Below are 14762 nucleotides of genomic sequence, written 5' to 3' on the forward strand. Positions count from 1 at the left end.
GAAGCATGTTCGACCCATTTGTTAAGTTCAAATAAATTGGTAGTTATTACAGCCTGGTTTCAATAAAATTCTCAACACATTGTAACTCATATATATATATATGCAAGTACATGCATGCATCCTCCGTATCGTGTACGGATAGACAGAGTCAATAGTAACGAAAAGACTTATGTTTTCCTCATTTAGTATCTATCAACTATCTACATTTGTGTCGATCAAATTAAGATTGCTCTTAAGAATCTTTCATTCATATGAAACATCAGCTTTTCTAAGTATTTGGTTCAACAGCTTTCAGATTTTTCACGCAAATTGATGAACTTGAAACTGTTAAACTAGCAACCTCTGTTTCTGAATTTCACTCCCATAGTAAAAAAATTACTTGGCTATGAGTTTATGAATAAATGTTAAGTCTAATTCCAAAATTAAGACCAGATTTTTTGTTAATAACTAAATACGTGTAGCGCCATCTTACAAAAGTTGCATATAAACTAATCGATAACTTCATTTATGGAAAATAATTTTTCATTGATTTACATAGATGGCGCTGTCAGCTGTTAAATATGAGTATTTGGTTTTATATCTGCATTTTATTTTTAAACGAAAAGACGTTTTAAGATTGGTTTCCTTTATTTCAGTACCTAAAGAAATGAACTATTGTTTCCATTGGCTATAGATCTACAACGTTAACTTGTTAGTTACAAGTTTTGTAGGTACCTTTATATTACCTATCAGTAGGTATAATTAAGATCAATAGTCCATCCATATTAATAGAACTCAAAACCAATAAATATTTTAAGCTCTTCTGATAATGCACCTACAACCTGACCTAGAAATTTTCTTCGTACCCATTCACATTTCCTTTAAAGGCTTTAAAAAGAAGGTAGGTAAGCAAATTTTTATTCGAAAATTGACTGCGGTTGACGTTTATTTGCCTGTTGTTGAGCAAGATGAGGTATAAGTTGCTTAAATGAAACCTTTTCACTGTTCCCTTGAAAGTCCTCAAGCTTTAGGAATCGGCACGGAATAGAAATAGACACGCTGGTAGTTTTCCAAATAAATAGATTTGGCGATTCAAAAGCTGCTGTAGCTGAGAATTTTGTACTTAATAAAATACCAGTTTACGGTCAAAATACATTTGTATTCGATTGTAATCCATAAAATTGCACTTACTCTAATGAGACACAGATACAATCGTGAAATGCTTTATGAAATATATAATAATCATTTAATGAACCTTAATACTGAATAACGAAGTAAGAGAAAATCTAGTTAATAACGGAATACAGATGTAAGTAATACAATTACAAAATAATGGAATATGTAGGTACTTCAAAGTACTTCACATGTGTACCTACTACTAATAAATGGTTTATTATTTACTATGATAATTGGGCCATTCAAACATCTAAAAACAGGGAGCAAAATAAAAATATAATAGACGTTTGGTCACAATGCACAATTTTATCGATTTAATAAAATATATTTTTTCAAATATGTTTTTTGGGCTATATCTGCTTTTGTGCTTTTAAAATTAAACCAATTTAAAGCAGAGGTATTCGCATTTTCCGAGTAAAAAATACATAACAAATGCTCATTACTCTTTGTACGAGATGTAATGAAACTCCTGCGAAATAAATCACATTGCTTGCTTCAAACGAAACTAGTCTTTAGAAAATAGGAAGGCTATGTCTTTTCAATCGGTGTAGTAATTAAATATTCATTGGGTATTCCTCGTTTTATTAAAATTAGATCAATAATCGTTTTCTTGGGAAGTCTTTACAAAATTTTTATTGTTTTTGACACTGTTTAAATTAATTTTCATACACTAAAGAACACTTGGATTTTTTACGCTCAGAGTAATAGGATGTTTTCAAAGTAGCACTTCAATTACACAGTTCTAGCGATATCCTGAGCCTATTTCCTCATTTTCTGTCAAATCAATTAATGTTAAGAATTTATAACATCGGATCGGAATAAAAACTTTTTTTTGCGAGATTTATTTTTAGAAGACGCGACCACACAAGACGACAAAGCCTTTCTACTTTTCTGAGACTGATTCACCCTAATAACCTATGAGAATCATGAGCCCGCTAGCAAGCCAGGCCGCCTCCTTCGTTACGCTCTAACTCCCTACGAACATACTCTGCTTGCTTCTCACTCAGCCCCAGACGAGCCACTTCATCTTCAAACTGGGTTTTACCCCCCACTCCTACGAGGTAGCCGTTCAATCTCGCTGCCAAATGGGATGTCTGCAGTCGTGAAGAGTCGAGGCCGAGGCTCCGGCAGAGGTCTTTGTGGCCTTGCAACCGGTATTTCTGGTGGTAGCTGTGGGATATAATTACAGTTATTATTTAATTTAATATTTAATGTGGAGTTGCCTTTATGATGTCATTGGTATGAACTATAAAAATTGGCTTTGAAAATCAGACAATTACGGTATAGACCACTACAGGTGGATACCAATCCAAACAGAAAGGTTCTTTCATCTTTGCATTTTCTCCTGTTTCGGGTATGTATGTATAATGTATCACCTCTCTTTTTATATCATTTGTATAACAATGAGTTAGAAAAAAGGAATAGATAAGGATAAGTATGTTTATCAAGGTTAGTAGATAGTCACTCCAGGCTGGTCCCATCAGTGAAATACGAGCATGCCAACAAGTTTTTTAATTTACAAATTTTACTTTTAACTCACTCTTCAGCGGGATAGAAAGTGCCTGCCGGAGCTATTTCAGTCCTCAGCTGACCGTTGCACCTGATCTGCATGTCCCTGTAGGAAGCCTCAGCGGCATGCCGCTGCTCCTCATCGTGAAACAGGATTAGGGACTGGTACTGGAAATTGTAAAAAGAAGAAAGAGTTGAATTTTTATTCGTAAAATAAGGGCATTCCTTTAAATGTTATAACATTATCAAAAATATTTCTGAAGTTATAGTTCAAGATTTATCAACTATACTAATTATGTACTACTAGCTACCCCCACACCCAGATTACATTAGAACAGTTTATTTTTGTTAATCCTATACTTGCGCTATAATTTACAACATCTAACTTCGGATCGGAGTCGAAAATTTGTCGTTTTTACCGTGTTGAAAAATCAACCATGTTACCACCAATGACACTCCGTAAAGGTAGTTGCAAGATGATTACCAACTTAAAGTTCCTAACAATAGCGTTTAAAAACAACAAACTCTTAAAGGCAATTAGTAACACAATCTGGTTTAGACATGGCCAATTACTTGGTGAAGACGTCGGTCGTCAAGTGTGTTTTTCCCTTGCTATAGTTTTTACTAAAAGCTTACAGCTCAAACAAAATATTCCCTTTGGCCTTGAATACTGATAATGTGACTTTGATGGATTTTTATAAAGCAGATAAACATAATAAGGCAAGTAATTGCGCCCTTAACAATATCTAAATTAGGAATCTTCTGCGACTTTCCTCTGGTTACATTACGCAAACTTTTATTTTTAGACCAAAGTAGGTACCTGGGTAAACATCGTGTAATTTTATAAACAGAACATAATAATATATTAGATCGTTATTAACAGATTAACAAACCACAAATATTTTATTGTGTTGATTTCAAAACCACAAACTACCACCTACTCGTACGTGGTAATTTCATGCATGAAACAACAAAGGTTTTCGAGTTTAACAACAAAATAATTGAAAAGTGGAAGAACTGAAAATCTTACAAGATTCAATGTACTTATGTACAATCACAAATTGTTTGTACCTGTGGTATATATTATATACATTTTATGGTGTTGCGGTAACAGAAAATAAATTATGAAGTGGCTTCTCTTCTTATAAAAAAGATTAGGTATCTTTGTCTTATCCTTATGAACCGAGATTTAAATTTTATTGGGTAGGTATTATTTGCAATCCTAACTCTGTTTACATACTCAGCGACCAAAATTATAATACAAAAAATAGCCTTGAAAAACCAAAATATTGCGTAGGTACAAATGTAATGAAAAGAAAAAAAACGCGGTAATAAAGTAATAAGGATTTCCTACGGAAGAGGCTTGATGGCAAACATTAAAGATCAGGCAAGAAAAAAATAATATTTATTCAAATAAATAAATAAAAATACCTATATTATTATTAAACTCAATTATGTTTTCTTCATTTTTAAAAAGAACTTAAAAACTAAATTACTTAATTTTTATATTTTATATACCAACGTTAGAGGCAGGATAAAACTAAAAAAAGAGTTTATCATTATGAGAATTAAAATGCAACCATAATGAGCGTATAAAATACATTGGCTACCCAATGTTTATGTAAGCTAACGTCATCATGTATTGAAAACATTGGAACACACTTTGTTTTATTTGACTACTTTTGTTTTTTCGATTATTACCTACGTTCTCTCCAAAGTCACTCTTTTGAACTTTTGTCATTATTAAAGACGCGAATGTTGTTATGGTTTTGGCCTATAAACTAAAAAAAGGTTCTTTATTGAAAATTATATTAATAGTATATTAAATGAATCAATTTACTTTTTATGGCAGAATTCTCTCATATTAAAGATAAATGAAGAGTGATAAATTTCCAATTTTATTTATCAATATTTCCAGCAACGATTCCCCTTTTTTCGTGTTTCAATAAAAGTAGGTACCTAAATGCAATAGTGATATAAGCTATAGAGTTTCCCCTCTGATTTTTTTTGACATCAACAAATGGCAAACTTTGTGTATTTTATGATAATTGGCGATTTCACATAATAAGTGTTCCAATCTTATCGTTATTAAGTATAAAAGTTATGCTGTAGCTATAGTTATATCACTACTTGTTTTCTCTCTATTCTGCAATGATGTTGACTGGCGCGGGGTTTAGAAAATTTTAAAAATAGTTAACCTTTTTGGAATAGGAAGGAAATACAGAAAGATCTTTTAAAATTAAAAAAAAATATAATTTAATAATATTATTAACCTGTCTCTTCAGCTTGGTCGTGAGTCCGTATTCGTGGTTGCCCCAAAACATGTCGAGGAGTTCCTCGTATGTCACTGTCTTGGGGTCGAAGTCCACCTCGATCACTTCTGTGTGGTCTCCACTGAAATTTATATATCGTGAATATTAGTTTAAACCAATAAAGAACTTCTTAAATCGACAAAAAAGTAAAAAGTTTGTAGTTGGTGCTAAATTTTGTTGATGTTTTTGTAGATGGTGTTAAATTCGTTGTTTTTTGTAGACAGCGCTAAATTAACACGGACGAAGCTGCGGGTAAAAACTAGTGCTCTTTATTTCTTAGATTAGTATTCAAAGCATATACTTACTTAGAGTATTGTATTTTAATTTTAATTTTTTTAAATAAAGTTAAACTATTATGAGATAAATCAGAAAGACAATCAATCAATCCTTTCATTGACCAAAAAATTTACAAATAGGTACGCGTGTGTTTTTAAGCGCTTCAGTACCTTGAACTGGTACAATTGGTCCTATCACATTACATTGATATACAATATATTCGAAAGTCATCATTTGTACTTTGGAGTTTAGGTTTATATTCAATTGGCAACCAATCAGTTTCAAGTAACGATTCAATCAATTGTATTATCCCCATATAGGCTTGATTGTTGCCTTTGTTCAGTTTCATATGGAGCTAATATAATAAAAATGTGTTTTATTCACTGTCACTAGGTGTGTGTAATGTGACGAGATATCACTAAATTCTTCTAAAACTTATTAATAATATCTAAGTCTTATACTATGCCCTCGGCAACAAATCGCTTCTACTGACTTAATTAAAGCTAACTTAGATTCTGCTGGGCTCAATGATTTCAACAAATAAGCAAGCAGTAGGTGTTTTTATATACAGAAGCCAAGTATCATTGAATACTCTTTTAAGAAAAAGAAAATAAGCCGAAAATTAAATAAAAAGATGACAACGGACGTAACATTTCGTCAGAGCATTATTACGTATGAATATCAATATTATCATGTCCTGCCTTGGCCTTGGCGTACCCGGCCTCGGTTTCATACTCGTATAAACGCCTACGAATTATCAATCAGCTGCATTTATTTGCGTAGCAACGCCTATCTATTCTGTAGTTATTTACGATTATTCAAGAACTTGACCGAATAAACGTGTTTATAATTATTCGTAATTTTATGATGCGTGGCTAGTGTGGCTACTCCATTAGCTATGCATAATACATATAGTACCTAAGTAAGATTACAGAGGTATCTGCAAGAACTTATTTGCAGACTCTTTTGGAGATCAATATCACGATGTTTTGTTGACACATCGCTGTCCTACAAAATTATGCAAATAACTTAAAAAATAAGACATAGACTATTAAAAATAAAAAATAATTACAGTCACAAAAAAAAGAGTACCTACTTGGAATATAAAATCAGTCCGATAATCACAAATTGATAACCCACGATATTTTTGTTGATTGCTTAGGTAATAATAACTTCAACGACTCGCGGAATGTCATTTGTTGATTTGTATTGATGATCTAATGCGACTTGTTTTATTTTACCAACCAAATCAACTTGGAATTTTTATGTTGTCTAGACGAAACCGATATGTTGTTTGGCAGTTTGTTCGGCTTTGTGTGTTATCTTACGTTAAAACAAACAACGATAATGACTAAAACAAACAAGCAGTCAAAATAGCAACAATGTTTATCATCACACCACCCACAGGCTTGTGAAAGTTATTGCACAAATAATAAAAATTATTTTTAATTGATTCAATTTGATATTATTATAATAGAAAAATAAAATATGTACTTATACTTATTGCTTTCGTAAAACATTAATATGAGTTCTTAATTTTTATCCAATGGAATCCAATTTCAGTAAATATTTGACATACAATTATTAAAAAAAATAATTACATACTTTATACTCGCGCGATATGTCACGAGACCTCGTTAAGCGTGTGCGCACATATTTTGGCAGAAGATTGGCGCGAACTTCGTTTTCTGAGTTACGCAAAAAGATGTGATTAGGAAACCTAGTAAATCTTTAAATAGGTACACAAAATGAGAAGCTTTCTTATGTAATCTTTATATTTCTTTACCTTCCGATTCATACGTGCATTTTACGTCATTATAAGTTTAAACGAGAAATAATAGTCAGTTTACTAGCGATGGGTCCAGTTTGCAGGAGAATCCATTTAATGACTTTGCATTTACATGGCTTTAATTCTAAATAGTTACAAATTATTAACAACCTTCTTCGGTAGTCTCAAATTGATTAGATAATATTATAACTGAGCTTAGCTATTTTGCACGCTTTATTTAAATTTTAGTTATCCTGTCATCAATAAATAAACACGCCATAATTTTATAGAGTCGATGATAAATAGAGTAAAACCCTAAAATTAAATCAACGACAGAGAGTTTGGTACATATACAAAGTTCAATTGGTATAGCGTGGTGTTAGGTATAGTTGTAATGTTTTTATTTCAATATAATTCAAATAAAAACATCTTCTTCTATGTATTTCTCTAACACTAGGAGTATCTATTAACCGGAGGCATATCGATCGCAGCTTTTCCTTGAACCTTGGCTTCTATTCTAGGTCGCCGCTATCGATCAGTCGGAATGGCGACTACGAATTATTATCAAACTTAACTAGACGACGCAGGAAAGGCGGATTTTTAAGATATGTGCAATATGTTTAGGTAACCTAAGAGTATTTTTAAACTGAATAATATATATAGATACTTTTTCTATAAAAAGTACTTAAAACTTAAAACACATGTGTGTGTGAAATAAACTTACGGTTGTATTGTATTTTAAGTGTCCTATTTAAAGGCGAAATCAGAAAATCCCATCCCAAACTAATATTTAAAAAAAATTAGTGCACTGATTTAACTCTTATTCAAATTGTAAGTCGATATATGATTTTGTCTGCGGAAAATATATATCTAAAAATAGGATCGTCTGAGCCGATCACGCGATACTTTTTTATGATATTTTTTAAAGTAATCTTTGTTATTAAATAATATCAGGGTAGAGTCCGTCAGATATAGTCTGTTCACCCCGCCTGATAAGAAAGTTGCGGCCTTGAGCGTCACCAATTTTACGATATAATCACCTGATTTAAGGATTAAACTGATGACAATTAGTTTTTTTTTGCTACTGATGATAATATTTGTTGATTTAATAACTTATGTAGGTAGGTCTAAATAATCTTATAAATATTTTTTTTTGTTTTTCCAAGTTATATTGGAACAAAATATTTAATCATATTTTGTATTTTACTTTAAATAGGTATAAGTTATTTATACTTACAGGCTTCTATAATGTGGGTTCTTTGTGGTGCCTCCAGCGTATCCCACCCTGGTCCTGATAATCCCTGGGGTGGCACCGAACAGCGAGTCGTTGGACCAGAAGCAGCCCATGCCGAAAGTGGCTTTCTTTGTAGGGATGTCCACATCATGAAGAAGAGCGGCCTGTATTGAATCAATGTTAAAATACCGGCATTAGTTTGTTTGTTTGTTTGAAAACTCTTTATTGCACATAAAAATAAATATAACAAAATCAGAACAGTCATTGAATATAAAAGAATATGTACAATGGCGGACTTATCCCAATCGGGATTTCTTCCAGTCAAACAAAATAAAAAGGATTAGTTTTAAAGTATTGATTGTTCTTTTGGAAAAATTTGATTATAATACCCAAAAACACAAATAAGTTTTTGTGTTTTAGGTCAGTATTATGAAAAATTATTCAATTAAACAAGAACAAAATTCCACTAGGCTTAAAGGTGACCATAAAGTTTAAAATTTCATGACATTGTAAAATTTCAAATAGATAAGAAAAAAGATTAAACGATAATAACCCTGTTATAAAATTAGTTTATTGTTTATATTCTCTATGGTGGAAAAGATAATCCTAGGATAAGCAGAAATTGTATCCGCTTGCGTCTATCTTACTGATATCTGACAAAATTAGGAGATAAGATGGAAATAAATTATAATCCAATTCATTTAAGTAATTTCTTCCCAGCGTAATGCCAATCTAGCAACAAACTTAAGATCAACCTATTTATTTCATTTTCTTAATAAAATTAGAAAAATAAATAAATAAATAAAATATTTATGTACCAACCCAAAAAATATTAAATGGATAAATTTTTTTTTAGTTTTTTATTAATTGAGCAAATGTATTGGTTACCATTCTTGTTCATTGATAATCAAATGCATGCGCAATTAATATTGTAAACTATCTAAACTGGAGGTCAAATTCTAAAATTGTTTGACATAGGTACAATAATATATCATGAGGTCGTCACATGTCAATGATGATAATGAGAATTACGCCTCAGTTTCTTTATCAGAGACCTCTCAGAATAATCCATTATCAATCCATTATCCCCTCTGGGTGGTTTTAGAACACGGGCCAAGAGATGACACTAATTGCTGATAGGATGATATCATATCATTTACTTAATAAAGTACCTACTTGTACAATAATAACTATGTCTGGTTATTAATATTGCATTTAGTTATCTGTCAATTCATTGAGACGTTTAAGTACTAATAAAATGATTGTAACGTTACGAAAGTAAATTATTAAATTGTTAATCACAATTGTTTAGATAAAGATCTGTAAAATAAAAAAAAAACATTTTATGAAGAAAGAATCACATAAAATAGAGGAAGGCCAACGAATGATTTGTCTTATTGTGAATAATAAGTGCAAGTTGCTCAATCTGTGTAATTTATCATAAAATGCTGATATATCTCATGTTACCTATATATTTCTACTTCGACTAGTCTTGGACATAGAGATTTCCTCGACATGCGAACCTGCTGAAGTCAAGCCAGGATTTAGATTACATTGAATTTGATCCAGCGGAGGCATGGCATGATAAGTTGTCCCCAGATAACTAGCAGGTTTCCGCAAGAGAAAGCCAGTATAAACCATATTGCATGGTTTGAATGGTCTATAAATTATTTGTACATAAAATATGGGTTTAGTTATCGATATTGATACAACATTCAAAGTTACATCTAGGTAATCATATGAAAAGTGGATAATATAAATAAAAGAAAATCACGACTTCGTGCCACAAGTTCCGTTTTATTGCTGCACGTTTTATTTATTTATTTGTAGATATGTATAATTTATCTATTTATTGATATATATTGAAATTTTAAAGAAGGTTTAAAAACAGACGACTATGGATTAACCTTTAACCTAAACTTTTTGTTATTGATAAAATCTAATTACTTTATCACACACATCCAAATGATGGGTAAAAGGACACAATTTAATATTATTATTTTTTTATATAGAATGTTTTAATTATTTTTGTTTATGTTATGGTTTGCTTATCTACTAATAACTTTTAATGTTGACCGTATTGTGATTTTATGCGCTAGATAAATAATTTTCTTATAAAATAGTCGTAGCAGCGATAACTTTGTGCTATAAATCATTTTACTAAAATAGTTTATATTTTTTTTTTTTTACAAAATGTCATTTTATCCCTTGTAAAAAATTTAATTCGATTTTAAATTTATATATCAAATTAAAAATATATTTTATTCGAAATAAAAGGTTAAGTCTGAAAACTAACATTTACATTTGCTAAAGATTTGCACAAACGACCAATTGAATACTTCATTCTATTCCAATCAGATGCAATTGTCCACATCCCTATTGAGTGGTCAGTGATCACGTACGACCAACAAGGGTTGCTATATGAAAGAACATAATCATACGCCGTCAACAATAACAAATGATGCGGGTTGGACCTCTTGTGAATCAATCTGATTTATGCACTACATATATATTTTATTGAATTACTAGCTGTACCCGCGACTTCGTCCGCGTGGAATAGTTATTTTGGGCATTATTGAAGCCCTCAAGGATGAATTATTTACCCCTTTTTTTTGCACATTTTCCATTATTTCTTCGCTCCTAATAGTTGCAGCGTAAAGCCTTAAGCCTTCCTCGATAAATGGTCTATTCAACGCAAAAATAATTTTTCAATTCGAACCAGTAGCTCCCGAGATTAGCGCGTTCAAACAAACTCTACAGATTTATAATATTAGTATAGATTGTTTATTAAATAGGTAAATAAATATTTAATATTTCATCTTTTTGTTAAACATTAACTATAGGAAGAAGATATAATAATATGAATAAATTAATGTTATAATTAACAGAATATGCATTTAATGAAAATGTATTAAGAAAATAATTTATTATGGAATATTACACAAACTTTATTTATGCTTTGTACTGTACAGGAATATATCATACATAGTTAGATTCTGTTACATTTACATGTGATAGTAAATCAATAAATAGTATTTCACTTATCAATTTACTATATATATTTTTTTTATAATTGAATTATATTATACTTATTATTGTGTATATACATAATTAATCTTATATAATATTTTAACTTTTAATTAAAGAAAAAAAATATATTAATATAAACCACTAGGTAGTCACGGGCAAATGACAAAAGCAACAAAGAGATAGCATATTGTTAAAAAAATATTAAGAAACACTATTTTATTATAATACTAGCTGTGCCTGCGACTTCGTCCGCGTGGAATAGTTATTTTGGGCATCATTGAAGCCCTCAAGGATGCTCCTTCCCCGATTTTTATCACATTTTCCATTATTTCTTCACTCCTTATAGTTGCAGCTAGACGTTATATAGCATTAAGCCTTCCTCGATAAATGGTCTATTCAACACAAAAATAATCTTTCAAATCGAACCAGTAGTTCTTGAGATTAGCACATTCAAACAAACAAACTCTTCAGTTTTATAATATTAGTATAGATAAATCTAAGTGCCTATTTAAACTAAAAAAAAATTATTCTAATAGAATTATAACCAGAAATATGTACCTACAACTTACAAAAGAAAAAGAAATGAAAATAAAGTTGAAACGCCTGTGCAATGCCGTCGTCGGGTCTTCCCATACTCCCTTAGGGAGTCGGAGTAGATTGGTCAGGGCTTTTGGCCCTCTTCAATGGTATCATCGCTGCCTACGACTGTAGGCAGGTCGATGGGGCGGCCGTGATGGCCTGGGTCTTCATGTCTTCATACACTAGGAGTTCCCATCGGCGGCGGCGTCCTCACTGGTCGACGACGTCTGCCGCAAGGCAGCGAGAGGAGAGTTTCACCCGACGGCCCGGAAGGCGGGTGTGGAGCGGCGCGATGCCGCGCAGGTGGCTGTGTGATAACGCGTCCGCCCTCTCGAATATCTAGGTTCTCCCACTTCAGGTCCCTGAGGATCGTCGAGTTCCTCACGTAGCGCGGGACTCCGAAGACTGCTCTGAGATTTTGGTTCTCTTGGGCTCTGAGTCTTCTCCTGTTGGTCTCAGAGCAGAATGCGTACCACGCCGGGGCCGCGTACGTGAGGCGGGATCTGACGTACGTTCGGTAGATCCCGAGCTTCGTCCTCAGGGGGAGGCTGGAGGAGAGAACTTCGTAAAGTCTCCCCCTGGCTGCCTTGATCATGAAGCTTGCGCTCGCCTCCTGCCCCTTTTATACCCTGCCGCCGCTAGCCGCGTCGAGCGCGGCAACCGTTACGCAAAAATAATCCTTATAGCATGATTCAGTATTTACGCGCGATGGCTTGTTAGGGTATTTTATTTCATGTATTTTGGTGTTTCTATACCGATTTCGATGATTCTTTTTTTATTGAATAGGTACTTATATAAATTTTTAAGAATTACGAATGAGTGTGACTGTTATTGGTATTATAAACATCAGAGTAAAGAAATATAATCAGAAATCTCCGAACTGCTAAGCTATGAGGAATTACACGTGTTATTGTGAGTCAACCATAAAAGATAGACTTATGCTGTCTTGGGATATTTTTTTAATTATTTTATGTAGAATATTTCCGTTATACATGGTTTCGCTGTATCTTTAACCATTAGGGTTGCACACGCGATGGAAGCTTAAACAATCAAGTAACTTCTCCCGTTTTCCCAACATTTCCTTTTAATACTCTGCTCCTAGTGATTGTAGCGTAATGAAAAGTATACTATAACCTGCTCAGGAGTATGAAGAATAACTGTACTAAGTTTCGTTAAAATCCGTCAAGTAGTTTTTGTTTCTATAAAGAACATACAGACAGACAGACAGACAGACAGACAGACAGACAGACAGACAGACAAAAATTTTACTGATTGCATTTTTGGCATCAGTATCGATCACTAATCACCCCCTGATAGTTATTTTGAAAATATATTCCATGTACAGAATTGACCTCTCTACAGATTTATTATAAGTATAGATAATAAAAATATATAAATTACAGTAATAAAATAAAATTTTATTCATGCTGGTTCAGAAAATTTCACTGGTTCACAATTAAAAAATATTAATTACACTGTTATTAATGCTCGATATAAATACGGGAATGTTGAAATAATTAAATACTTACCTAACTAAAAATAAAAAAATAATGGTGCCATTATACCATAGCTATGGAATGAGTACACCCTTGAGCGATGCAACTGCATCGTTGCATCAGCCGGGAAAACACGTACTTAAATGCAACTTTCATGAAAGTTTTAACAAAGCAAAAAAAAAAACAACTCACGTTCACTGGAGGTTTCATGGTGCAGAAGGTTTTGATGAATTTCAGCATACACAGCCAGGAACGATGTTCCTTTTTTGAATGTTTATGAAAAAAAAGTGGTAAGACTACCGCGTAATTTTAAGAGTGACCACGACGCGTCTACGACAGTCGACGGTGCGGCAAACACTGGTGTGGTTTTTGGCTTCTCAGCGACATTGGCTCGCTCATAAAGTCACTGTGTCAGCCGTAGTGAAGTTGCAAATTCTTTAATATCACATTATTCAATATCTATATACCTAATTGCTTTTAGTCACCACTTCAGATATGGTGTCACACTGATAACGATCCTTAAAAAATTCTCAATAAAATAGGCTGTTTGAACTAGCAGATGCACTTGGTTATCACTAGAAAAATAATGTTTTTATTTATTTTTAAATTGGTAGGTATGTATTTAAGAATTTATTTTTAATGGTACCAGTATTATTAAAATGTTAAAAAAATATCTTATACCTTTACATGTATTTCTACGGTTACGATTACTAATTTGCGCCTCGCGAATTAATATTATTATGTATTACCTCGTTGTATAAAACACAATACAAACACGCAAAACTATGGCGCAATCAACACGTGTTTAATTTATTTATGACGTATTTAATTAAATAATTAATTAAGATAAGTAGATTCAGATTGTAGTTAGATGATAAGCGTCATGGATATGTAATTATTACTATTTGGAAAATATTAAGAGTTATCAGTGAATGCGAAACTTCAATTTCTTCATGAGCAGAAACACCGGTAAATAAAGTAAAATCGGTGATACGGTTACTAAATATCAACTGAGCATGCGTGTCTCTACATAAAGCTTCGGTTGGGCTATATACTGACTGACCAAATAAAATTTACTTAAAAAAACCTATTAAATAAACAAATAATTAATAGTAGAGCCAAAATAAAAAAGAAATACTGAAATCCAGACGCAGCTAGGCTCTGTTTCAACATCAGTCACAAGAAGACATGGAGTGACGACCGTTCCATCGAAAGAGTTAAAAATTATTTAGGTATTTGTTTATATTATTACCTTTACAGCGTGCTATTACAGACTTATCCCAAAGAAACATCGCTTAAGTACGTATATGTCAATATATCTCGTTTGTGAATCTCGCCAAGGAACAGTTAAACACGTCCATGTATGAATGTTAATAAGCTGAAAGGCTGGAGTCCCATGCAAC

At 32.4% G+C, this 14762-nt stretch overlaps 1 protein-coding gene across 1 annotated transcript; it reads right to left on the bottom strand.

Annotated features, from left to right (window-relative positions):
* Positions 1 to 1117: 1117 nt before the first annotated feature.
* On the bottom strand, positions 1118 to 13766 carry LOC106135122 (peptide methionine sulfoxide reductase). Its single transcript, XM_013335323.2, has 5 exons — positions 13552 to 13766; positions 8258 to 8418; positions 4938 to 5058; positions 2696 to 2832; positions 1118 to 2325 (listed from the first exon to the last, which is right to left on the bottom strand). The coding sequence occupies exons 1-5, from the start codon at positions 13597 to 13599 to the stop codon at positions 2091 to 2093; spliced, it is 702 nt and encodes a 233-aa protein (XP_013190777.2). The 5' UTR covers positions 13600 to 13766; the 3' UTR covers positions 1118 to 2090.
* Between the last annotated feature and the right edge of the window lie 996 nt (positions 13767 to 14762).

This window comes from Amyelois transitella, chromosome 11 (genome assembly GCF_032362555.1).
Source record: "Amyelois transitella isolate CPQ chromosome 11, ilAmyTran1.1, whole genome shotgun sequence".
Lineage (NCBI taxonomy): Eukaryota > Metazoa > Arthropoda > Insecta > Lepidoptera > Pyralidae > Amyelois > Amyelois transitella.